General features: G+C 38.6%; 2 protein-coding genes across 4 annotated transcripts in view; one reads left to right on the top strand and one right to left on the bottom strand.

Moving 5' to 3' along the window:
• Window positions 1-2116: 2116 nt before the first annotated feature.
• Window positions 2117-14225, top strand: NSMCE1 (NSE1 component of SMC5/6 complex). 2 transcript variants are annotated; one of them, XM_075179590.1, is made up of 8 exons: window positions 2117-2203; window positions 6094-6211; window positions 7651-7772; window positions 8930-9007; window positions 10690-10836; window positions 11649-11765; window positions 13079-13199; window positions 13885-14225. In XM_075179590.1, the coding sequence occupies exons 2-8, from the start codon at window positions 6100-6102 to the stop codon at window positions 13986-13988; spliced, it is 801 nt and encodes a 266-aa protein (XP_075035691.1). In that variant the 5' UTR covers window positions 2117-2203; window positions 6094-6099; the 3' UTR covers window positions 13989-14225. The 2 variants fall into 2 exon arrangements, with proteins under 2 accessions (XP_075035691.1, XP_075035692.1); XM_075179591.1 differs by lacking the exon at window positions 2117-2203 and adding an exon at window positions 2258-2349.
• Window positions 14226-21785: 7560 nt separating this feature from the next.
• The window catches only part of LOC142097601 (uncharacterized), a 43923-nt gene continuing 40857 nt past the window's right edge, over window positions 21786-24851 (bottom strand). For both annotated transcript variants that reach the window (XM_075179589.1, XM_075179588.1), the window contains exon 9: window positions 21786-23344. In XM_075179589.1, the coding sequence (XP_075035690.1) occupies window positions 21901-23344 (1444 nt within the window). In that variant the 3' untranslated portion in view covers window positions 21786-21900. The remainder of the gene's footprint in view (window positions 23345-24851) is intronic.

Genomic DNA, 24851 nt, shown 5'->3' with positions numbered 1-24851 from the left:
TAGTAAGTGACATCAGAAGAAGGGGTGTACTATATACATCACTGTGTAATGGTCATTAGAGGGGATGTTGCTCTGTATAATGGTCATCACTTGGTTCCCTGAACTCTATACTTGTCTCAGATAGGTCATTGCATGGCCAGATGGGCCTGTGTTGTATTTTATGATAGTTCTTCCAGATTGTAATTCTTTATAACTTTCATTGGCAGCTTTCTCTGTTATACTGACAACTCTTTATAATGGATTTACAGCACTCCTCATGCAGATCCCTGTTCCACAGTACTCACTCTCCCAACAACTCCTGTGGTCCCTGGTAGGCTCAGCGGACTTAGCTGCACTGTCTCTCTTCCTCCATTGGCTCCACTCTGTAAAGCCACAGTCCTGTAATGGGCGCGCCTCGCTCCACTCTGAATGCACTTCGGTGCTTCTCTCTCAAAGGCACAACAATCACTGCAAGTGGTGAGGCTCTGGTGTCACTTTTGGTCTTCATAAGAAGAAAATAATAAACACACAATTCATTTAATAGGTTCATCCTTATACTGGCGTTGTGTCTTTAGTCTAATACAATGGTAATTTTTACAGAAAGGGAAGTGCTATTACATGACTTCCAGGACTTGTGAACAGGTGTAGAGCACAGTAGACAATCCCCAAATAAGAGATTATTGAAGGTGTATTCAGAATAACCCTGGGACTAAGTTTTTTTTTTTTAAAAAAATCACATTGAGATAACTATTTCTGATATATATTTTAAGGAACCAAGGGGCATATTATTAGATAAATCTCTATCACCATCATTAACCATAAGTAAGAAAGAAGAGATTGACATCTTATTGAATTAATTAATGAATAAGAAATAATATCACTCAGCATACTATAGTAATTTCACACATCACAGTTATAAATATTTGCTGGTTTTAAAGAGTATGATGATTATACATAAATTATAGCAGATATACAGGGTGAGTCAAAAGTCGCAGTACACCCTTTTATTTCAAAAAACTCTACAGGAAATTGGGAAACCTGAATACTCCAGTAAGGTATGGGTGACGTGGTCTATCTTTTACGGTATGTACCAAACATGGGCGCCATCTTAAAATGGGCCAATCGGCCCAATTCCTGTAGAGGTTTTGAAATAAAAGGGTGTACTGCGACTTTTGACTCACCCTGTATAATAAAGGTTAAGGGTTTAAATCATGAAGACTTGAATGAAAGAAGAATATGAGAGATGATAGTGATTAAGCTGTTAGTGTATTAAACTGGTGAACTCTTCGCTCTTCATCTGGATCAGTAAATTTATATTTGTTCCCTGTGCTGTGAATATGCTATGATAAGAGTGTCTTCATGAATGGGCCTGATTATCCTGCTACTTTTTCTCTTGTGCCTATGTATTAAGCTAATGATTGCTGCTGGGAGGTCCGGTCTAGAATAAAATAAAGAGTGGAGTGACAACCTGTAAATAACTGCAATTCCCATCATGTCATTTTGGCCCTAGCTATTCTGCGTGGATTTCTCCCCTATCATTTTTGCCCTATCTGGAATTCCCAGTTCTACCCTGACCTCTCCACAGAGCAGAATGAACTGACCATAATCGTCCCAGCTCTCTTTATAGACTACAAATTCCACTAACTGTGAATTTACCAATACAGTGCGAAATGGACATTTTGCGGAATGGTGAAGTAAAAGTGGAACGTGACGATTACATTGCCAGAACCTTGCGCCTGTTCTACCGCAAAATGTAATTTTGTGAAAAATCTTATTGTGGCTTCGCTCATCACTACCTGGGATTGTCCCTGGAAATTACAGATAGGTAACAACAACTGTGTTTTATTAATATATTTATGCTTAGCTGGCTAATATAACCACACAAGTATGGTTTAAAAACTGTTCACTAAGTTTAGAAGGAAAGGGAATCAGAGACATCTGTATCCAAAAGAGGGACTGATGGTAAAATATGTTTTTACTACTTTCATCTAGACAGAATCTACTTTGTGCAGGATACAATACACTTACAGGTCGGTGACTGTTCCATAGAGCTCACTGCTAGGATAACAGAACACTATGTCCTGGTGTTATAGTGCCATCTAGTGGTAGCGCTGCATACTACATCAAGGCATCTTATCATTGATTTACGCATGCGCGGTTCATGCTGATAACGCCTCCTGGGTAACGACGTTTCCTGCATATACCGAGTTCCCGCCGGCTGCCGGTAGTGTTACCGTACCGTACTGTGCTATGCTTACCGTGTAATGCTTTATAGGGTCAGGGTAATGATCCGGGACTCCTTATTTGGGATAATAGAACGTACTGAAGTATAAGCTATGATTGACAGCTGCTAGCTATACATAGCCCCATGTAATAACCCAGTTATACTATATGCATCATCCCAGTGTTTACTATGGTTACTTAGTATATGTTCTTTGATTTAGGTTTTCGTTCCTGTGCGTGGCAGGATGAGAAAACAAATTATAAATACAAATACATGGCACCTATGTAGCATATCTGGTCTTGTGTACGGTCTGATCTATGAATAATGTTATATATATTATTTCACGGGTGGACTAAATCATTTAATGTGACATTCAGGAGCCAGTATGGTCTTATAAGAAGTCAGGGAAGTTGTGCATTCATTCATATGGATGGAAATACCCCTCCCCATGTGTGTGTTGAGCTTGTTTGGTTACATCAATCCTTATGTACATATAATTTACAGTAGTGAGTCCATTATTCCTTAATTGAGTCAATTTGAAATTTTGTTTATAGTCTTGCAATAATTTGTGACTTAACTTTATAATTACCTACAGTGATTGTCAGAGCCATAACTAGGGCTGTACGATAGGGGAGATCGCCCAGGGCACGACGCTGAAGGGGGGCGCAATTTAGGAATATTTTAGGTTAATTTGGTTAAAATTGAGGGCTTGGAGGGCGGCATTTGTCTTTCTCGCCCCAGGCGCTAGAATTATAAGTTGCGGCTCTGGTGATTATATTGGAAAGTTAGTGGGGGTATGGAAAATTTAACTGAACCTGAAACATATTAAATAATGCAAAGCTACCACCTCTATGTCCCCTACTACTTGCATGTCCCTTCACCTCTCCCCTGTCTCCCTACATCTCCTCATACCTCCCTTATCACTCAACTAGTGACTGCAGCTGCTTCACTTACAATACTATATATAAAGTTACAATAATCCTGCAAAATTTTCTGTTCAATGTTATTATAGGCCAATAAAGAGCTATAGTGCTCTCACTATACAGTGCATATGTGCTAATGTTTCTCAAATACAATGCAGAGAGTACTATGGCACTCACTGGGACCTGGGTATTTGGCATAAAAACTATCCTGAAAGGGCGCTGGGCAATGTAAGGTCAGGAGAAATGATTTAATACATCTTGGAAATGTATGTTAAGTAAAGTCATGATCAGGCTGTTACATATGTGCTCTATATAACTTTCATTGTTCATTATGAGAGAACTCTACATGAAGAGTTGGCTATATATATCCCTATGCTTTCCACACATCATTCAATATATTACACAACATTTATTACTAAATATTTACTGTTGCAGTCTAATGTGTTTGATGAGAACAAAAGGACACTGTTACTGCTTTTCCTACTCTCACTGGCCGTTATCTCCGTGTTACAAACTATCCGTTTTCATGCTATCACAAAGAAGGAAGATATCTCCTTAATGATTGTAAAATTTCACAGATAATCCTTCTTAATGTTATAATCTCTAGTATTCTTTATCTCTACATTAGAGTCTCCTCTCATAGGATGTTCTGTGAGGGTACCCTGGATGTCCTTTGCAGAAAGGTAGCAGCCCAAATCTAGTTCTCATATATATTTTAAGGAATTATATCCCAACAAGTTAACCCGTGCATGATACTCATGCATTCTAGTCAAATCAAGCTACTTAAGGTGTTAAAAAGGTTCTTGTCATGCATTTGGGCCATAGCCCAGGCCTCAACCACCAACCACTCCCCACTGTCACCCCCGGCAACCACCAACCACTCCCCACTGTCACTTCTCCTTCAAGAAATATATATATATTTTTTTGAAATCTTTATAAACACTTTTAACAATTAACAAATTAAATTAACAATTTAAAAACATCTTAGTATACCAAATTTCAGCCCTTTCTGAATTTTTTTTCCACACACACTAAGAATTTAGTAGGTCAGTGTATAACTCCGCCCAGCAGGTGGCGCTGCAGCTTGGTTTTATTTTTTTCACACACACACACACACACAGACAGACTAACACACGCCACTAAGCATTTATATTATAGATATCACTACTCTTTGAGGATTATTCTATTTACCAGGATATTTTAGTAGGGTACTTTATATTGTCTAGTTAGCAGTATAATATAATTCACAATTACTCTTCGTCCTCAAACCATTCAAGTGCTACTGCTTCACGATTGTTTACCATTGGAACGCCAAAGATATCATACATTAGATTGTCTCTGACATTTATGACAAGAGGAGAGATTGGGTGCTAAGCTAGAATAGACGGACGCTAAGGCTCCTTACTCATAGTACTACTAGGGCAGTTGTCCGGGCAGCAGCGAAGAGGAGGTCTATAAAAGACTTTTCTGTGCGCACATAGATCTTTTGGTTCTCAGGTGGCAGAGGTGGTGACATCCTTACTGTCCCCTGCAACAGAATCGTCACCATGCTGCACATAGTGAAATCGAAGTAACCCTTACATTGCAGGAGAGCTGCATATGTGATGAGGAAAGTCCCGGTATAGTATATTGCCGTACACCGGCTCACTCTGACCACTGATTACACATAAATACATATATAAACGTAGGCTATACAGTGTAAGGCTACAGTAGTGTTGTCTTTGTCTCCCTTTCCAAGCTGTTGGTCTAACAAGTCAGTACGGTTCTTGTTAATTATATGGGCGCCACTGCACTGTTTCCACTTGAACTGCTGTTTAAAAGCTCTCCCTGTCAGGGTCATGTCACTGAATAAATGATTATGTCAGCCAGGCAGTGGGAGATTTGAAAATAGCTGCCACTTTCTTGGTATTTTTGGATATTTGGAGCTCTCTTATGGGACTCGAGCACTTTGTTGGGCGGTGTCTTAGTAGTGGTGACATTTTGGTTCTTGTTAATGAGAAGCGGCATTTGTGAATTACAGTCAGCAAAGCAGCTGTTTTGAAATCTCCCACTGCCTGGCTGACATGATAATTCATTCACTGATGTAGCTAGGTAGCAGGAGATTTGGAACAGCAATTCAGGTGGAAACAGCGTGCCTGTCTAATTAACAAGTACCGTTGTGCTTTCAGTTCAGCTCTACTGATACTGTTTAAACTTAATGTGATGTAACAGAATTGTTGTTTTTACTGCAATTTTGTCCATGCTTTGTAGGTTGCAATTGAGGGGAAAGTGTGTGTGTACACACATGCAAGCTTTTTCCCACTTGAATTTTGTGTGCTTTTGTTCCTAGAACACAAGTAATCAGTAAGCTTGCTACAAGGTCCTTTATATTCTGTAGAAATATCAGGGAAATAAGCTTTGGGAGACACTACAATTGTCCAGTATCTCTTTTGCTATCAGATACTTTAATGTAAACATATAAACGTTTTATAATATTTACAAATACAGAGAGGTTTATAATCTCACATCACCTTTAGCTGGTCTGAGTGTGTCACTCCATTGTTTAGGCCTGTGTTACATGGTGATACCACCGTTTGTGATATTTGGCGAGAGTATCAACCTACAAATATGCATTGTATTATGCAAGTATCAGAGCACTAGTGGGAAATGTTTACATCGTACAAGTTGAAGATGAACTTTTCTTAGCTGATCATTGATGAGAACACACACTTTTTCAGTGGCAAACAGTTTGCCAAATTAGAACGCAAAAGCTTGTGCAATATGTCATGTTCTCTGGAGGGAGAGACATTTAACAATTCTTCAAGTGAACATATCATTTTATTACATAACAAAAATGGTTTTGACCACTCCTGAGTCCTGGCCCTCCAGCATGATCCCTTCTACCCAGTACAAAAAGCTCTGCTCCTTACTGTCTGTAAATATTGTGTGTCATGTTATGAGTCCTAATTGTAACTTTTATATCTACAGAGTAGGATGGCAATCAATGAAAGCCACCAGAGATTTCTTCAGGTTCTCATGTCCCATGGGATATTGGAGGGCTCTGCAACAAGGGCATTGCATAAACATTGCTGTGAAGTGCACAAAGGTTAGTTTGTAGTTCTTTTTTACTGCAGGGTTCTTGTTCTGTTGTATTAGCTCAATGCATTTTATAAGAGGATAAAAGCACGTATAATTCAAGAGCTAATCAGACCAGTCCAACAGCTGTCTTGGAACCATGGTATAGGTCAGTGTTGGCTAACCTGTGACACTCCAGGGGGTAAATGTATGAACGTGCGGGTTCTTCAACACCCGCGTGTTCGGCGATTAAATTTCAAGCGGCGCTGCATTGTAAAGGGAAACTACCCCATATGCGCCGGCACAAGGACAGCCTGGTACAGTGTTGGCTAACCTGTGACACTCCAGGTGTTGTGAAACTACAAGTCCCAGCATGCTTTGCCAATATATAGCAGCTTATTGCTGGAAGGGTATGCTGGGACTTGTAGTTTCACAATACCTGGAGTGTCACAGGTTAGCCAACACTGGTATAGGTGCACCCATTCAGAGCTATAAAAATTATCCTCCAAAACTTAAGTAACTACAGAACATTTTTAGGTAATGTGACTGCTAGGTTCTCGGGCACTATTTTATTTCTGTATGTTTAACCACCTTTTTTTTCCTAAAGGTGTTTTATGCTTTTACTACTGCCCTTAAAAACATGCTGAATAAGAAGTTTGGCAGGAATTTTAAATCACCAATTAAACTAGCCAGCCAAGCACAGATACGATTAGTAACCTTTCTTGTTTGTTTTGTTTAAATCTAGTTTCCCACATATAGTTTAGCATGTAAGACTAACAGTGCTAACTGATTGCTAAAACGTGTATGAAGTCTTTGGTACGGCCCTCCACATATCTGTTGGTCAAAGTCTCTGAAAGATGCAATGTATTTTAAAGTTAATCATTTTTTAAAAACAATCGCTACAACAGGAAACTTAGTAGGAAATACATATTGATGTGGTTTGATGTGCCACATTGAATTTGTGTTGTGTGTGGGTCACGAGTGAATTTGTTTGTTACACATGTGCTTATTTTGACAGCCAGTGCGATGGAAAAAAAAAGATTGGATATGTACCCTGTGACTTTAATATGAATAAACCCATAATCTTGCTAAAGAGTGCCATAGAATCAATAAATCACTACAAGCGAAGCAGTAACATCACTATTAAATTAAAACTGAGATTGTCCTTGGAATGAGATTAAGCTGCATGTGTTCATTCAGTGTCGCCTTCCACAGTGGAGGCAGCGCTTACTAGACTGAGCTAGTTTTGAGAAAGCAGCGTCATTGGTTCTATTAGTTCTAGTGACTCGATAGGCTGCATTCACCTAAATATTTCTGCAGAAAGGCTGCCTGCACTGTATTCTGTCTTTTTTTTGTTTCCTTAGCCGTTTGCAATACATTTTAGTACTCCAAAAATAATTGCAATAGACAAATGTACTGTTTTACTTCAGTCAATGTATCCATTTAATTTCCTATTTTCTTATGTTTCAGTTCCATACATGCACGACAAGTTAGATGATTTTGTTGGCGTTATCAACAAACATTTGCAGCCTCTGTTCATGCAGGTTAGGAAAGGAACAGATGAGAACAACGGTAAAAGCTATTACGCTCTGGTATGTGGAGTTCCCATTTTCCATTGCCCCAGTGATCTTCTGATACTTCCATACTGTTCCTCCACACTGGTTGTGCTTGTCTGCTCTTTTTGTATGAGTGTGTATGAAATACACATACTATGGGGTATATTTACTAAACTGCAGGTTTGAAAAAGTGGAGATGTTGCCTATAGCAACCAATCAGAATCTAGCTATCATTTATCTAACTCCCTTGTTCCGGCTCTCTCCCCCAGTTAGTACCACCTATTTGTGTCTCCCCCTTTCCTTTAGGATGTAAGCTCTTAGGAGCAGGGCCCTCTTTCCTTGTGTGCTCCTTCTACTATTCCATCACCCCCTGTACCTCTTGGCCTGCTTCCCTAGCCCTGTTTTCTTAAGCTTCAGCCTACTTCTCGCTGATTTCTACCATCACTTTCACTCATTGTCCCAGAAATAATTTGATTTGCATTACCATGTTACGTGTCTGTGTGTGTATATATTTATATATTTTTGTTCTTCATATTTTGTTCTTTATGTATCATGTTGTGTCATGGGTCACTGTTTTCTGTATATATCATGTACGGCGCTGCAGACCCTTTGTGGTGCCTTATAAATTAAAAATAATAATAAAAGTTCAGTAGAGAGCCTGGCTAAGCTGTACGACACTCTTTACAGTAGACAGTAATCCGGTGATTCAGACTGTGTGGATGGAGGATCTGCTCTGCTCGAGTAGTCTTACTGGGTCTTAGGTGCTTGAGGCGGAGGTGGTGAGTGCGCCAGGCTTAGCGAGAGAAGTCAGGTAGTAACAAAGTTGCTGTCACAATATGACAACCTTGATGCATTTCATCTGGAAGTAAGCCTCCATTACATAGCTGATCTAGGCTCCAACCCTGGGTAGTATTCAGTTTTATTATGTTTTTTTTACAAGCTATATTGCCCATCAACATTTGCAGAATTAAAAGTATCACAATTTGTTTTTTTACTTTACCTTCTCTTTATGAGGCAGCAATAGAATAGCCATGCAGGATGTACTGTAATGAGGTCTTTTCTTTTTAAATACACTTGTTTATAACTTTTGAATTGCAAATATCCTAGATGTAATAGTTCCACTGTTATAATCAAAGAACCCTGCACAGTATTCCTTAGAATTTGACTAAGCTTTACGTTTCTTCATTCCCTAGGTTAACCTTGCAGAAAATGAAGTGACTAAAATGGCTTTGGATTATGCAGAGAACGAGCTGGAATTATTTAGAAAGATGGTGAGAATTGCATTTTCACTATTAGCCGCTAATAAAAGTTGGCAAGCTTTTCTTGTTTAAGCACTCATGAAAATCCTATGTAATGGGTGTCTGTGTTTCTTAGATTGAATAGGAAGTCGAACAGATTGAAGGATCTATTTAAAATTTCCCTAAATTCCATATTATAAAAACAGTATTTGTATGTTTTAATCCACCTCTGTGTTTCTATAACAGCAGAACACCATTCCCTTGTACTCATTTTGCATACTTCATGAAGCAGTTCTAAGGCTCAGGGCAGATTGTGTTGCTGCTGCAGGGGAGGTGATTACTTAGCTGTTCTAGGTCCATGGCCATGTGTGCTATTTTCAACATATAAACCACATATAGCAAAATACATGACAATAATAGATCTTAATTGCACATTGAGTCTTCTGCAACTGTTTACCAATAATAGCAAGAAAAGATGCAGTAGCTACATTATTCGTCATCATCATCATCACCATTTATTTATATAGCGCCACTGATTCCGCAGCGCTGTACAAAGAACTCATTCACATCAGTCCCTGCCCCATTGGAGCTTACAGTCTAAATTCCCTAACATACATACACACACAGACAGAGAGAGAGAGACTAGGGTCAATTTTGATAGCAACCAATTATTTGGAGTGTGGGAGGAAACCGGAGCACCCGGAGGAAACCCTCGCAAACACAGGGAGAACATAGAAACTCCACACAGATAAGGCCATGGTCGGGATTTGAACTCATGACCCCAGCGCTGTGAGGCAGAAGTGCTAACCACTGAGCCACCTTGACAACTGAAAATTAAAGTATGACAATGGAAGCTGGGATCTACATTTTGCAGTGAAGAGGATGGCCCAGCCATACAGCAAACTGTTCTTAAGTTAAAATGATATTAAACAAACACGCCTATTACTTCTGAACATCTGCTATTGCTAAAACGTGAACCATGTCCACACTCTAATTCATTATTGTGACTGTTCTATTAAGTTTACGTTGTTAGTTGTTAATATTGTCAGGACATTGAATTGTGCACTAAACTACACCAGCAAAGCAGATGGGTTTATGGAGCACGGTGGTGGTGTTTGCAGAAGAGCAGAAGCCTGCACCAGCTGATGGGAGAATTCACTGTCTTCCTTTGGGAGTACTAAGCAGGGTGCACTGATGCAGAGCAGAGTGATGTTATTGAACCTAAGATCAAGGTTTGGAGAGGGAGCAGTTTTCGCAGTGTTCCTTGCTGTGTGGAAGCGTGCACAGTCATTTCCATTCCAAAAAGGGACTGGGGTTTTCCATCAGCTCTGAGTTGGCAGAAATTGTCTCTCATTCTATACTTTTAATGGAATGCAATTTGCCCCTTTTCATTGCAGTTGGGAGAGGAAGCACTCGTCTATACTTTCTAGTGTGGGTCTAACGTGGTAGGTTTACAGTTTTGCACAGTGCTCCTCTTCTTTATTTTTCACCTAGGCACATACAGTTTGTGGTGGTACCTCCTGAGAGCGGTGGGTAGGTGGGCATCTTGATGGGCGTTGGGAAGACCATTAAGACGCTTTGGGACAAAAAAAGAAAAAACAAAAAGCATTTTGCACTATGCATCCAGTGCATTTCGTAATTGAGGTCCTGAGTGTGAAACCTTCCCCAAGTCAGAAGTTCACTCTTTGTTTTCTGTTTGTTCATGTTCTGCGTAGATGGACCTAATTATAGACTCTGACAATGGTTTTGCCTCTTCTACAAGCATTTTGAACCTCGCAGACCAACTTCAGACCAAGAAAATGAGGAAGAAAGAGGTCGAGCAACTATTGCAGAGTTTTGTGCAAGAGAAGTGGCTGATTGAGGTATGTCTTCATATACGTGTGTTAACAGACCTTGTTATTGTCAAACTATCTGTGCCTATTTACAGAAGATACATTTATTAAGCTAATATGTGTTCCCCTAATGTCAGTTAATGGTAAATGCAGTTCTGTGCAACACTTGGTAGGATCTAATTTTATATACTTTATTTTTATTAGCTTACATTGTGTCATGGTATAGGGACACTATCATGGATATCCATGCATGTGAAATCTTCTAATATGCAATAGTGCCGTCTAAATAATGTTACAGGCAGACAGTATATGTTATTAAAACTGGTCGAGTCTTACTAGAATAAAGCAGTGTTGTCATAAAGGTTCTTTGTGAAATATATGCAGAACATGTTTGTTGGGTCACATCTGACTGGTAGGCTGGTTTTATTTAGGTGGTCTTAGCAATTAGTAAAGCACAAGCTATTGTGGCACATTTAGGGGGAATTCAATTGACCGTGTTACTCTCACGAGTAACGGTAATTTTAACGCGGATTTCAGCGTTGACATTACCGCACTAATTGTAATAATGCGCACTATTACCGTAGTAACGAGGCGTGCGCACTACTACCGTTACTACGGAAATAGTGCGCATTATTACCATTAGTGCGGTAATGTCAACGCTGAAATCCGCGTTATAATTACCGTTACTCGTGAGAGTAAAACGGTCAATTGAATTCCCCCTTTATGTGTGTGTGTTTGTGTGTAAAGTACTTGTGCAAAATGGAGTTGTGATAGTCTCTCAGTTTCATGTACTGATGCTAAAATAGATTACAAACACTTTTGTTTTCTCACTTGGTTACTAGAAAGATGGAGAGTACAGCCTTCACCTTCGCTGCATAATGGAGATGGAACATTATATGCAGAGCACATACCAGGAGATGGTCAAAACCTGCAATATCTGCCACAATATCGCTATTCAGGTAATACATTGTCCTTTCCACACCAAAAAAAATTCAATACATGATAAAAGCATGTTAACACTTTATGCTCCTTCTACACCGGATAAAAAGAAAACTCCTGAACCTAGGAATTGTGGTTAGTGACACACATGGCCGTATTCTCCCTTTGTTTATTTCATGTACGCCATTTACATATCACTATCTTTATCATATGGGGTGCTGCAGTACTAAGACTAAGAGACCCGTAAACTGGGCAACTAAATAGGTTGTGTTGGATAAAATGTGGAAATAGACGTAACGTGTCACCTGGTGAGAGATGGAAAATAACCCAATTGGCGTTAGTCTTTGGCCCATGCCCCTTTCTGGTATCAACCAGTGCAGAAACAGATGATGTCACAACGGGTCCAGGGCATCATACACATTATTTCCATGTTTCATACTCTCATTTTACATCTTGTCCAATTCCCGAGACTACAAGGCCAGTACAGATACATACACTATCAGGGGAAGTCCTTCCATTCTATTGTATATTGTACCCTACAGTGACTGGGAAGGTTTAGTTGTCCTAACAGCTCCTGATTGAGTGTCTAACAATATTTGGTGTTTCTCATGTTTGTGACTGTTGAAAGGTATTCTATCAGTAAAGATCTATTATATACCACACTCAAGAAAGGTTTGTATATAAGAGCTATGGTCACATTGTTCTTGGTATTCTATTTGAAGTCACTCTGTATTGATTTGACAGCAGGTTCACTGTTGATAATGTAATATTGTTTATGGTTTACACTTTTCTGTTTTTATGTTTGGAAGAGTTTGTTTCTGTTTTGCAGATTGTTTATGAACTCTCTGTAACATGTGAATCTGATTTTTAATGTATTTCATGCATTAGTGTCAGTTTCCCCACATACTGGCCAGATATATGTTATTCTAATGAAGGTGTGGGTGTATAGTACATGTTAAGCCCTGCTACTGCTGGATGTCCTAGTGCATATTTGACTAGGACTGATTGCGTGCTTCAGTGGTATGGATGACAATGCCACTATCCATCAGGCCACAATTGTGCATGAATGTTGTCAGAAACATGCTGAGCACCTTCAATAGATTTCCTGGTGCCCTGTCTGCTGTCCACGTTTTTTTTCTTTTTCTTTGGCCTGCATGTGTATTCCATGTAGAACTGATATGTGACATAATGCAATATGAACGTCATATTACGCCATTTGCCAGTATTGTACTTTGCAAGGGTCATTCAAAGTACAGTTGTTCACTAACATTGCACTTCAACATTTTAATCGTTCCTTTCAAGAGGTTATCATCTGTTTTTGTTGTGTGCTTAGGGTCAGATTTGTGAGAACTGTGGTATCAAGATTCACTTGACCTGCGTTGGAAAGTATTTCAAAGGCCACGCGGAGCCACGTTGCCCTCAGTGTACAGAGCTGTGGCTGCAAGAAATTCCAAGTATGTTAATCGCATGTAGCTGCGGCTTCACGTCCTTTCAGCTTGTGTTATAGATTTCCACTTCCGGTTCTTACCTGCAAACTAAGCGCTGCTTATAACTTTGTATGGCCTCTCTGTGATCTACTTACACATCCTCTATTAACTTTTGTATCCTTTTTGGAACCCTCTCATCTATCTTGCACTTTCATACCTTTGGATTCTTTTGTCTTATTTTTTTCCTCTAAAATGTAATTAATAAATGGTTCCATTAGGTTTAATTTAAACTTCTTTTTCCCTCCTCATCCATTATTGGTTTTCTGGACCCTCTAGAATAAGTTGGTTTTTTTTATTACATTGTAGAAAGAACGAGAATATGCTGTAACCCATTGTAATCAGTCTGATGGGTTTTTTTTTGATCAGTGGAACACAAGTTAGAAAGCTCTTCGCTGATTGCTTGTTATGGGCAACAACATATTTGTGCAGTATTCCATATAATGTACATACATGCAGCATTAGCTTAGTTTGGGATCCATTACATTGGCCATGTGTAGCACAGAAATGAAGGTTGGATAATTGATCATTATCCTGTCTATTCATGGACAGATGAGAGAGACCAACATGTAGCATGAATGGAAAAATTTTTTTCCAGCAGGCTGTTTATTGTTATTTTGCTAAAAATATTAATTGTAGATTTTGTGCCTGACAGGATTATCACAGACTGATTCCCAAATACCTTCCACATCCCAGAAGGAGCCCCCCAGCGCAGGAAGAAGAAGCAGCTCAACAGGCGCCACAAGGACAAGACGATAGCATTACATCAATCATTCTCTCAATGATACAAGTTGTTATCGTTTATTTCATAGATATTTCTGCTAATTTTATACTGATTTAGTTTGTTAATATTTCCACAAACATTCATTGGCTGACTGTTGAGCCTAGTGTCAAGTTTTCTGAAATAATCTGTAATTTTCTTTAAGAGATTTGATGTTCTAAAATAACACTGTTATGCTGTATATTGACCATTTATTAAAGGAGCGAAGAACGAGACCGTGACTAAGACTATTTTTGCAGCATTCCCATGCAGTTGTATCCCATTTGTAGTCAGATTGACATGAAATGTATTGATGTGTTGAGCAGTCATGTGCTTTTTGTTTCACCCTCTCTAGAAGAAAGTTCTGATCTATATGGGGTGAGGAAAATGCTGCAATATGGATATTATTCTTCTAAACACCAGGGGGTAAATGTATCAAGCTGAGAGTTTTCCGGTGGGTTTGAAAAACCAATCAGATTCTAGCTGTCATTTACTTAGTACTGTCGAAGTCGTATAATTGGATGAACGAAAGTATATTGGTTTAATATTGGTTTCGTCGTGCGATTGCGAAGCGTACGCCACGTAACACGTGGCGTGATGCGATCGCACGGTAAAATACGCACGCACACACTCGCGTTACAACATTTAGTTATTTATATAATTCATATTCATATTGGTTTCGTTACACTGTAATTTATGAGCAGATAATATTTGGTTTATTAGTAGTATATATATATAAATATATATATAATGATTATACGTACACTTCAGTGATATATATGGTTCAGGTTGTGGGAAAGGTGGCATGTCTGGTATCATACTGAAACCCTATCCATCAGCAGCTGTCCGGTGCAGTCGGCGAAGAGATCGCACATTGCATACTTTAGTTATTGATATTAGGGAATAATCCTTTGTATGATGCTGGCTATGAAAGGAGCAGACCCCCTGGAGAGACGACCGCCACCTTTGGATTCCTTAGATTGAATCAACCTATGATCTGTTTACCCTGGACCCACCCAACGTCTGGACCTATAGAAACAATACGTCATCTCTATTGTTCAAGTGTAACACTGTACTGTATATAATCATAGCTGCACACCCTTTAGCTCTCAGTCAACTCTGACACAGTATTCTAACAGATATACTGTCCACCAGGTCCCGTGGGTGCGCAGCGAGCGCATGCGATAGCATTGGTATGTACTTATCTTTTGGTATAGGCTGTGCTGTACTGTACTTTATCATAATATAATAATGTATTGAATTGTTGACTATTTACATCTGCTAAAATAAACCACCTTGTGCTTTGGAAACATACAATTGATTGGGCAATGCTTATTTTAAAATGATAGAATTACTTTAATAGTACATTCTAAAAAATAACAGCTAGAATCTGATTGGTTGCTATAGGCAACATCTCCACTTTTCAAACCCGCTGGAAAACTCTCAGTTTGATACATTTACCCTCAGGTCGTAATATGATTTGTCGCTTTAATGTATGTTTTTCAGTTAATGAATAATTTGGTTTAGCTATATCCTAATAGTTTGCATGTATGTCTATGTTGATAAAAGGGCGATATCAGATGCCCGTTTCAGTACAATTTTCTGATCAGGCTATGGCAGCATTCTGAAGTGAAGATAAGTTTTATCAGTATAATGTGAGAGTGAACAGGCAATGCTGTTCTCCATCACTATAGTGATGATGCTGTCAAATCACTGCATGCATCTGGCCTGAAAATTGATCACTCTTCTTTTTTTAAACTTAATGGGCCTAATCCATTAAGAAACGTAAATGCCGATACTTGCCATATTTTGCGTTAAATTGCACTGTGCATGCCCGCAATCTGAACTATAGGCCAGACATATTTTGATTCCAAGCATAGCTAACTACTCCCGCAATTTCATGACACAGAATTGTTAAGTATTGTATTATTGTAGTTACCTTGGCATTTTCTTACACTTCAGTTTATACATTGTGACATTATTAATGTCAACAAATAGTTGTTTTGAGATAAACTTAAAAAACAGGCCATATTCATATTCGAGGTTTGCATTTTTAGCTGTTTCTTCCACTTTGCTCTTCACAAATGTTTGGCACAATTAGAGATCCTGTTTTTATTTTTTTTATTTTTTTTTTCCCTTTTTGATCTATGGCTTTTTTTCTTTGTTTTTTCTTAAAAGAACGTAAAATTTGTATAAAAAGTAAAAAAAATACTTTTGAATAACTTCTTTAGAATGATGAATAATATTTTAAGGTGGTCATTTAGCTCTACCCCTTATTTTCCCAAAAATGATTTGTTAATAATTATGTAATAAACAAACCAAAGACTATCTAAAATATCGGTTTAGACAATTATTGCAAATCCTGTACACCGAGGACAGTAAAGTACAACGCTCAAGTGCAAGAGCAAGATTAACTAGGGGACACAGCAACTTTCACAGGGAGAGAGGGGATTTTGACGTCTCTGTTCATGAATTAGCACAATTGTTGTCATGTGATCCTGCAGCCATTTTTGTTCCTGTAGAAATTAGAAACAATGGGCCACATATTCAAATTGGAACGTAATTTGCACACAAGTTGCAGTTTAAAAATGAGCATGGAATTTTATATTCTAAAATAAATGAACAAGTTCAAACAGTATAATTATTAATAAAAATATGGTCGGTTTAAAAATAGATTTTTTACATATATATATATATATATATATATATATATATATATATATATATCATTTGTTTGTTGGCAAATATAATAAGGCTGCCAAATCTTACATAGTTATTTAGTATCGAATAAGTAACCTATTAGACCACATAGTGATAGAGAGACAAATATTGAAAACATCATTTTTTGGCTGTAAACAATTGTTTGACTGCTGGATGGAAACCTCAGGACAACACATGAGGTGTAACTAGCAAGCTGTGGGCCCCAGTGCGGGGAGGAGGGAACCGGGGCCTCCAACCCTCTGCCATGCAGCGGGCACTATTATCTCCATGGGCACCAGTGCACGGCACCTGCTGCCCCAATGGTAGTTCCACCACTGCATGACAGCGACAACGCAACAAAGCAACAAGTTTTATTTACTCAATAGCATTTTGGGTCAATTTACCAAATAATTTGCTAATCTATAAAAGCTGCTACAAATTACAAATTGGACCCGTGCAACGTCTGGTGGCCCTGCTAGTTGGTACATAACTCAAGAAGTTCTTAACATGTACTGTACACGTAATGGGTTTTTATAGTCTATCTTACTTGCATGTAGATGTTCTGTGCAAGCGAGTGGCTCACATACGTGTACTTTTCCAAACAAAGTCTATGCCATGCCAGTCATCACTATCAGTCGGCACTTGCACCTGCCGTGTAGCTGGTGCAAATGACATGTCTGAAACCCAGAGTACCTAAGGAACGGCAAGAACTTGAATCGGCTACACCTGTATCGGCCCTTACTTACTACATTGCCCCTTCCTTCCCCCGTACCGGCCCTCAAGTTGTAGGCAGCAGCAAGTGTCATTTGCGTTCGAACATGACTTTCATGCCATGGTGTTCAGTTGCGTAAGGTCTGTTTCTGAGAACGCACAGAGCTATGTCACACAAGATACAGCTTGCAAAGGGACTCGCGTCCGAAGATGTATCAGACCCAATGTGTTTATTTGATCTGTTCATTCCGATCTAGAATTTCTGCTGCTTCTTGTCATTCTGTATCAGTATCACATAGGATTTCCCAATCAATTACCCAATCAACTTCCCCAAGTAACCAAATGTTGCAATTATCTTATCTTAACATGTTGGCAAAATTCACCAAGCTCTTGTGAGAGCAGTCTGTTATTCTGAAAGTGCATGTTGGCAGAAAACCTTTAAATTACTAAAACCACCATACTGTTCACTCAACAGATATTTACCAAAGCATCTAGCTTCCCCATAGTCTAGTAAAACTAGATGGAGTGCAGTGTAGATCTCATTTGAAAGTTTACCAACAAAAAACAAGGAGACACTTTAGTAAATAGTAATAACAGGGGGCCTGATTCATTAAGGATCTTAACTTGAGAAACTTCTTATTTCAGTCTCCTGGACAAAACCATGTAACAATGCAAGGGTGCAAATTAGTATTCTGTTTTGCACATAAGTTAAATACTGACTGTTTTTTCATGTAACACACAAATACTTAATAGCTTATTTGTACACTGAAATTTAAAATTGATATTTGTGTGCTACATGAAAAAACAGTCAGTATTTAACTTATGTGTAAAACAGAATACTAATTTGCACCCCTTGCATTGTAACATGGTTTTGTCCAGGAGACTGAAACAAGAAGTTTCTCAAGTTAAGATCCTTAATGAATCAGGCCCAGGATATTTAAGTAGCCATAAGTGTAAGGAACATAGTAATTGATAAGGGGAATGTTGGATTCAGCTTTAGATCTGAAGATCTAAAGCTGATTTCTGCAACCATATCTATAAATAGTACAATTTTGGAAGAAAATCCTTATCATATGGCCCATAGAAAATCAGTTGTTGAGAGTCTAAGCACATCTCCACACACTAGTACAGAAGGAAAAGTTAGAGCAATTGAATGAAGGGAATAATTTTGCTGCTCCTCAATTCAAGCTGCTGCAAATCTAGATCCAAGATTGAAAAGGAATGAATGCTAGTGATTATAGTACTGCTACTGCATTTGACTTGATTACAAAACAAACAACACACTTGGGACTTGATATTGGAATGTGGTCTGGGACTCTGCCAGTCATATGCGTCATGCAACATTGCTTCACATTCCTTCATCTTCTGCAGCTTGTGGAAGAGACTGGTCTATATTTATGGAAATACACGAACTAAATTAAAAAGTAGTCTAACTTGTTTTGCCATGCTTGGCTCAATCTGGGTAAACCTCCAGTTTAAGAAACATAAAAACGCAGAAATTGCTGATAATAGCTCAGTAACCTAAACTGATGAAACAAAGCGTCGTGATGTGACAATGGTTTTGTCATTACCCACTATTTGCTTAGTTTGTTTTATAATGTTAATAATAAAAATTCAAAACAGTTTAAAGTGTATATTAATAAATCGGTAATAACTGGCAGAATAACCTACACTTTTACATTTATTTTGAATAAACACCTAATATGATAAATTTGTGAGCAAACCAAGTGATGCAGAATACATTTCAACACCTTAAAGTAGCAGTGTGCAATTTAGATGTGCAAATGATGCTAAGAAAATAAGTATTGCAAAAATTTTAATTTTTCCCTAGATTTTGTTTTAAGAAAAAGAGTTTTTTTTTTTTAATTACTTACACACTATCAGAATTGTTACATCCATTGGCACAATAGAGATGAGGATCACTTTGTCAACCTGTGGCACAACTGGTTGATTTTTTTCCTACAACCTATTGATAAAGCTATCCTGTGGTGTGAAGAGGTGTGTGGTACGTGCAACTAAAGGTCAGGGTAGTCAGAGCCGTTCTGATATCTCTAGAACATATGATACGTGGCTACTTTCCTAGAATGTCCTGGATACTCCTGGGAGAGTAGGCCACCCACTTTGGAAGTGAGTGGGTCAATTGGATGTGAATTTGATCATCATGGGTCTGCCCCCACTGCCTGTTGACGTGAAGCACGGTGGGGCGAACCATGCACTTGTCCCATGGACCTCTACTCTGGGATCTCCAAAAAGTAATATCTACTTGCTCAATTTTACCAGTATTCAAAGAAGAAACTATTCTAGGGACCACTATACAATACAGACAGCATTTCAGTGATCTCTATAAAATACACAGAGCATTTAGTGACCTCTATGCAACATGAAGAGCATTCTAGTGATCTCTATACAATACAGAAAGCATCCTAGTGACTGCTACACTATACCAAGGACATCTTACGATGGAGGGAACATCTATACAATACAGAGGTCTTGTTATTAAACAATTTACAATACAGAGAGAATTCTAGTAACCAATATACAATACAGTGGGCATCTTAATAAACAATATACACTACAGAAAACATTTTAGTAACCTCTATACAATAAAGAGAGCATTCACATTATCACCACACAAAGCAGAATACATACTAGTAACTACTATTCAATGCCAACACTTTTCTGGTGGTTTTACAAAGCTGGTCCCCCAAATCTCTGATGGCTTTTCAATGCAGGTTACCTAAATATCTTTTTGTGTTACGGTGCAGACACCTAAAATCTCTGATGGCTTTACCATTATTATTATAATCGTAGATTTGTAAGGCTCTGCAGTGCCGTACAGTAGGGAACACAGGACACACATAAAACGGAGACATACCAGGTAGACAAAATAAATGCAGACATAAAACAAAGGGTTACTACACAGACTCCAGACCTATGATAGCTTTACTATATATACTCCAGGTTCCCGGTGGCTTTATAGTGCAGTACCCCTTTACTATACTAAAAGCAGATTTCTGGTGCCTTCATAAAACAGACCTATGCCCCCCAAATTTCTGGTGGCTGCCTATGGTGGAATTACTATACACTGGTGTCTCTACAATCTCCAGTGGCTCTATAATGCAGAGCCCCACAATCTCTGGTAGCATTATTTTACATAACCCAGATCTCTAGCATCTTTACAATGCCAATCCCGTCCCCTATCTCTGGTGGCTTTATTATACAGACAGCACTGCTGAAGATGAAGCTTGGCTGTGCAAGGAAGTTGTCATACCCAGCAGACAGTTTCCGCCACTCTGATTAGTGGATAATTATAGCCATTCACCAATTAGCTTGTGGGAGCCTTCGATTACTGTTAGGAGCCATCTACTGGTTATGACAGAAGCCATCATATCCAGTAACTGCAGCCGCACTGTTTATGGCCGGGCCAGGCGGCCGACAGACAGGCAAAGGATGCACCTCCGCCATTCCGATTTAAAGTAAATGCAATAGGAGCTGCCAATTGGGCTCTTGGCTGCATGATTCAGCCAAAAACTGTGCGACCACAGGCGGATTGGCCTAAGCAAGTTTAAATTGCACAGATCCAGCTCATACCTGGTGCTGATCATGTGGGAAGTGGAGACTGGTCCACTTGTGTGATTGTGTGAATCAGGAGCACTGTGAAGAAGGAACAGAGTCAATGTTAAATAGTGGATGGAGCAAGCCTCCCCTCCCCAACACCACAGAGTAGTGATGTTAGGGTCTTATCAAACCGATTGTGATGTCAAACACACCACTCTATGAAATTAGGTCCATAAATCCAACTTATTTTGGATGTACTTTCATTTTAATGGTTTGTTACTGTAGACTAAACACTGAACATTAACTGTCTCTCTATTTTGTTTTCTTCTAATAGCCTGAACTTCTTTTTACTTGTTTGGCATATATAGTATTGTTTCTGTGTGATATTGTACTATAAACAGGATCTGTCTGGTAAAAGTACTTTAAGATCAAGCTGTGGGGTGTGAAATATTTCCATTGGGTCTTGTTTTTGTTTTACATTTTAATGACCAATGTGCACACATTTTATGCTAACAAATATATTTGGCCTCTTCCTTTACTCTCACTCCCTCCGTCATCTGCCCCATCACCCAGTGTATATGCAAATCAATGTGTACTCACAATAGTGGAGCAGTTCACATATGTACATGAGCTCAGAGCTGGTTAAACCCAGATGTTGATCCCGGGCAGTATACATACAAAACACCCACCCAGAATACCACACACAACATACCACAAAAGGTAAGTACTGTATATGCAATTTTTTCACTTATTTTTAAATGACATCAAACCTCGTAAAATTGGATGTTTATTTGCCGCTGGAAAGGTACATACTGTTCGTATTCTAATACCAAGATTGTAAACAGCAGCATTTATAGATGATTTTCAAATATAAATGTAATATATCCTTTTTAAATCCGTTTGAGCGCCACTAAACAGTAAGCCTTTAAAATGACACTTGCACTACTGTTGAGTGGTAAGATATGGAATGTCTGAAATTTGATCCTCGATATGTAATAAAGTCCTCAGCATTTTAGGATGATGGTACGGTGAGATGCTACAGTCATACATGTGCGCACAACTCTTCATGTGATAAGATATGTCAAAAGTCAAAGCATAAGGAATTCCTCCAATGTCTGTATTTTGTAATACCATCTTAGAATAACTGTTTAAGTATGTACAAGCCTTGTGTTTATCGCTACAATCTTTTGTGTTTGATGGATGATGGGTTTCCATTGCTCTGCCATCACAAGTTTCTACCAACCTTAGAGTTCCAGAACCCGTTGAAAGGACACGTTGTACAGTTTCTTCAAACAATATTTTAGCTCCATCCCTGTGATCTGCACCATTGAAAACACCCATCTGTGGAGCCCATGTATGCTTTGTAAGAAATTCACACAGATAGCTGTAATTATCTAAATAATTGGCATTGGGAGTTATCAGAGTTTCCAAAGGCTTATATGCAGTTTCTACCATGGGGCAATTTGTAATTCCAAGTGGGTTGTTTTCTTGTTCAACTGCTTCATCAAAACTTTGATATTCAGAGACCTTGTATAGGGGAGGATCATACAATTCTGTGGAATTGTGTTCTGTGTACTTCAGTCTTACAGGTAACAATTGGTCACATTCTGACTTCAAAGTAACTTGACAGTCAGCAAAATCTGCCGTAAATGGCAGATACGGTCTTGGGTTATCATTGGAGGTGCAATGATAACTGCTGATCCTTTTCAGACAGTGGGAAACTTCTGGCTCTCTGCCTGTTGGTGGTTTATAATAATTGGTGTCCATGGTAGCTACAGATTTTCGTACAGCATCACCAAAACTGGTATAGTCTTGTAAAGTGGCAGTGTTACAATTGTCATCTGAAAACATGTTGTTGGGAATTGGCGTGTATACCATTGAGCCTTTTTGAGTTTCATATTTTTCATCAAGACGAAAATGCTCCCTGTGAATTTCTACTGGTGAGTTTCCACTTATGTAGCTTTGACATGCAAACTGGGGGGAGGCTTCTAACTGTGATAGATATTTCTCAACTGTATGACAAGCGTCTGTAGGGAAAGAGAAACCATCTTCATCTTCCAAGCTGTCGAATGTACATGTCATTCTAACTGGTTCTTTGTTGCTCTCTAAAATGTCAAGGAACATTTGATTGATAAAATCACATTCCAGAAGGTGATCTTCTCCGTCATCATTTTCTAGATGTTCTTCAGGCTCGTTGATTGAGCTCATGTAATCTTCTATGGGACAGATTTCAACAAGCCTTTCAATAACCGTTAGCTCTGGTATAAAAACAATGTTTTTCATATCTGCGTATTTAAACAGGTTTTGGTAACCCGTTGTGGTGTTGTTATTTTGGGAATCCTGATCAGCTTCATCTTGCTCTCTGAACCCTTTAAGCCGATTGTCACTAAGTGAAATGAGAAAGAAACAATTATGTTGATTTAAATTGATATGTTCACAACAAATTATATAATGCATCTTAAACATCATAATGCACAGTAGAGTAATATTTATTTTTCACTGGCAATAATGTATTTTTATTGACTGGGAAAACTTGAAGGTGTAGAATTATCAGGTAGAATTGAGCAGATGAGAAAATAAAGAGCCTATTCGTTGTACTCTCCTATATCACCCACTTAAAATATAGGCCCAAGTATTTTTGTCATAGTCTTCATTAATTTTATAATATTTCATCATTTCTTAACAATTGCTTTCTAAGCCACTATGGACAATAAAAAAAAAAATATATTTTTTTAAATGATATTATATTGATATGTTCATGACCTTCTCTTATAAGTGGAGATCTGCCAGGTACTGGGCACTTTGAGAGAATGAGAGGGCCAAGTTCACTAGCCCCGACTGTATATTTGTACTGAAATGAAATGGGGCAATTAAGAAAGGTGCAATAGGAATTAATGCAACTGTAGATGTTAGCAAAAATAGTAGACTAACAAGCAGTCATATTTTTGTAATGTAAGAACAGTATTATAAAGGATAGAAAGGATATTTGTGTCAAAAAAGCAAGTGCATGTTGCATGTGAAAACTCATATGGACACTATGCTAGACAGGCTAGACTCGTTACCACTATTAACAAGTAAACCAGCAGCCTGGGTACCCCCTGTGATAGCGGAACCAGCCCAGGATGATCAGTGTAGGGTCGGGGGTGGATTGGAAAAAAAACCAAAAACCATATTGGGCCCCTTTCAAAGACTGCCATTATGTGTTTGGGACTGATGAGGAATATTAAACCTTGTTACATACCAATTGTGACTGGATCACATATAAATAACTACTGGTATAAATTAATTTAAAGGAAATAGCGCAGGGTGCTTATTTATATAATTGCCCATGCACTTATTTTTGATATTGTGTATATTTTGGTAAGGGAAATCTTTCACTTCTGAGACCAGGGGGAGAAAATTCTTTTTTTTTTTCTGTTTTAACCTTTCTAGAGGAAATGGATTATTTCTTAATGTATATATGTGATAGAATAAGCCTTTGTGGATGGAAGTCTTTTGTGTATTGTGATGTGGGAGAAATGGCTTGTTTGGGGGGTTGTGACGTTCTCTGGGAATGTGTATTCTGAACTGTCTGAAGAAAGGCCCCATGTTAATTAGATCTTTTGATGTGTGAAGGTCTAGTATTCAAGGTAGAACGGGGTAGACTCCCCTTAGTCACTCAGCCAATCGCAAGCATTTTCCATGCTAGCCGCTATGTGATTGGCTTGAGGTAAGGGGAGTTGCGGGGACTTCTTGCTTTGATTACACATCACTAGAAATTAATTGAATCTCTGTTGCTGTAGATCTTAACTCTGTTCAAATGAATGGACCATTGGCATGACGCTGGTAAAAGCACTTGTGTTAACCCCCAGTGGGTATGTAGGCTTTCGCTTTGGGCATGTAATATAACCTCC

Source organism: Mixophyes fleayi, chromosome 7 (genome assembly GCF_038048845.1).
Source record: "Mixophyes fleayi isolate aMixFle1 chromosome 7, aMixFle1.hap1, whole genome shotgun sequence".
NCBI classification, from domain to species: Eukaryota; Metazoa; Chordata; class Amphibia; order Anura; family Limnodynastidae; genus Mixophyes; species Mixophyes fleayi.
The sequence above is the reverse complement of the archived record's forward strand: the minus strand, read 5'-3'. Positions and strand labels throughout refer to the sequence as shown.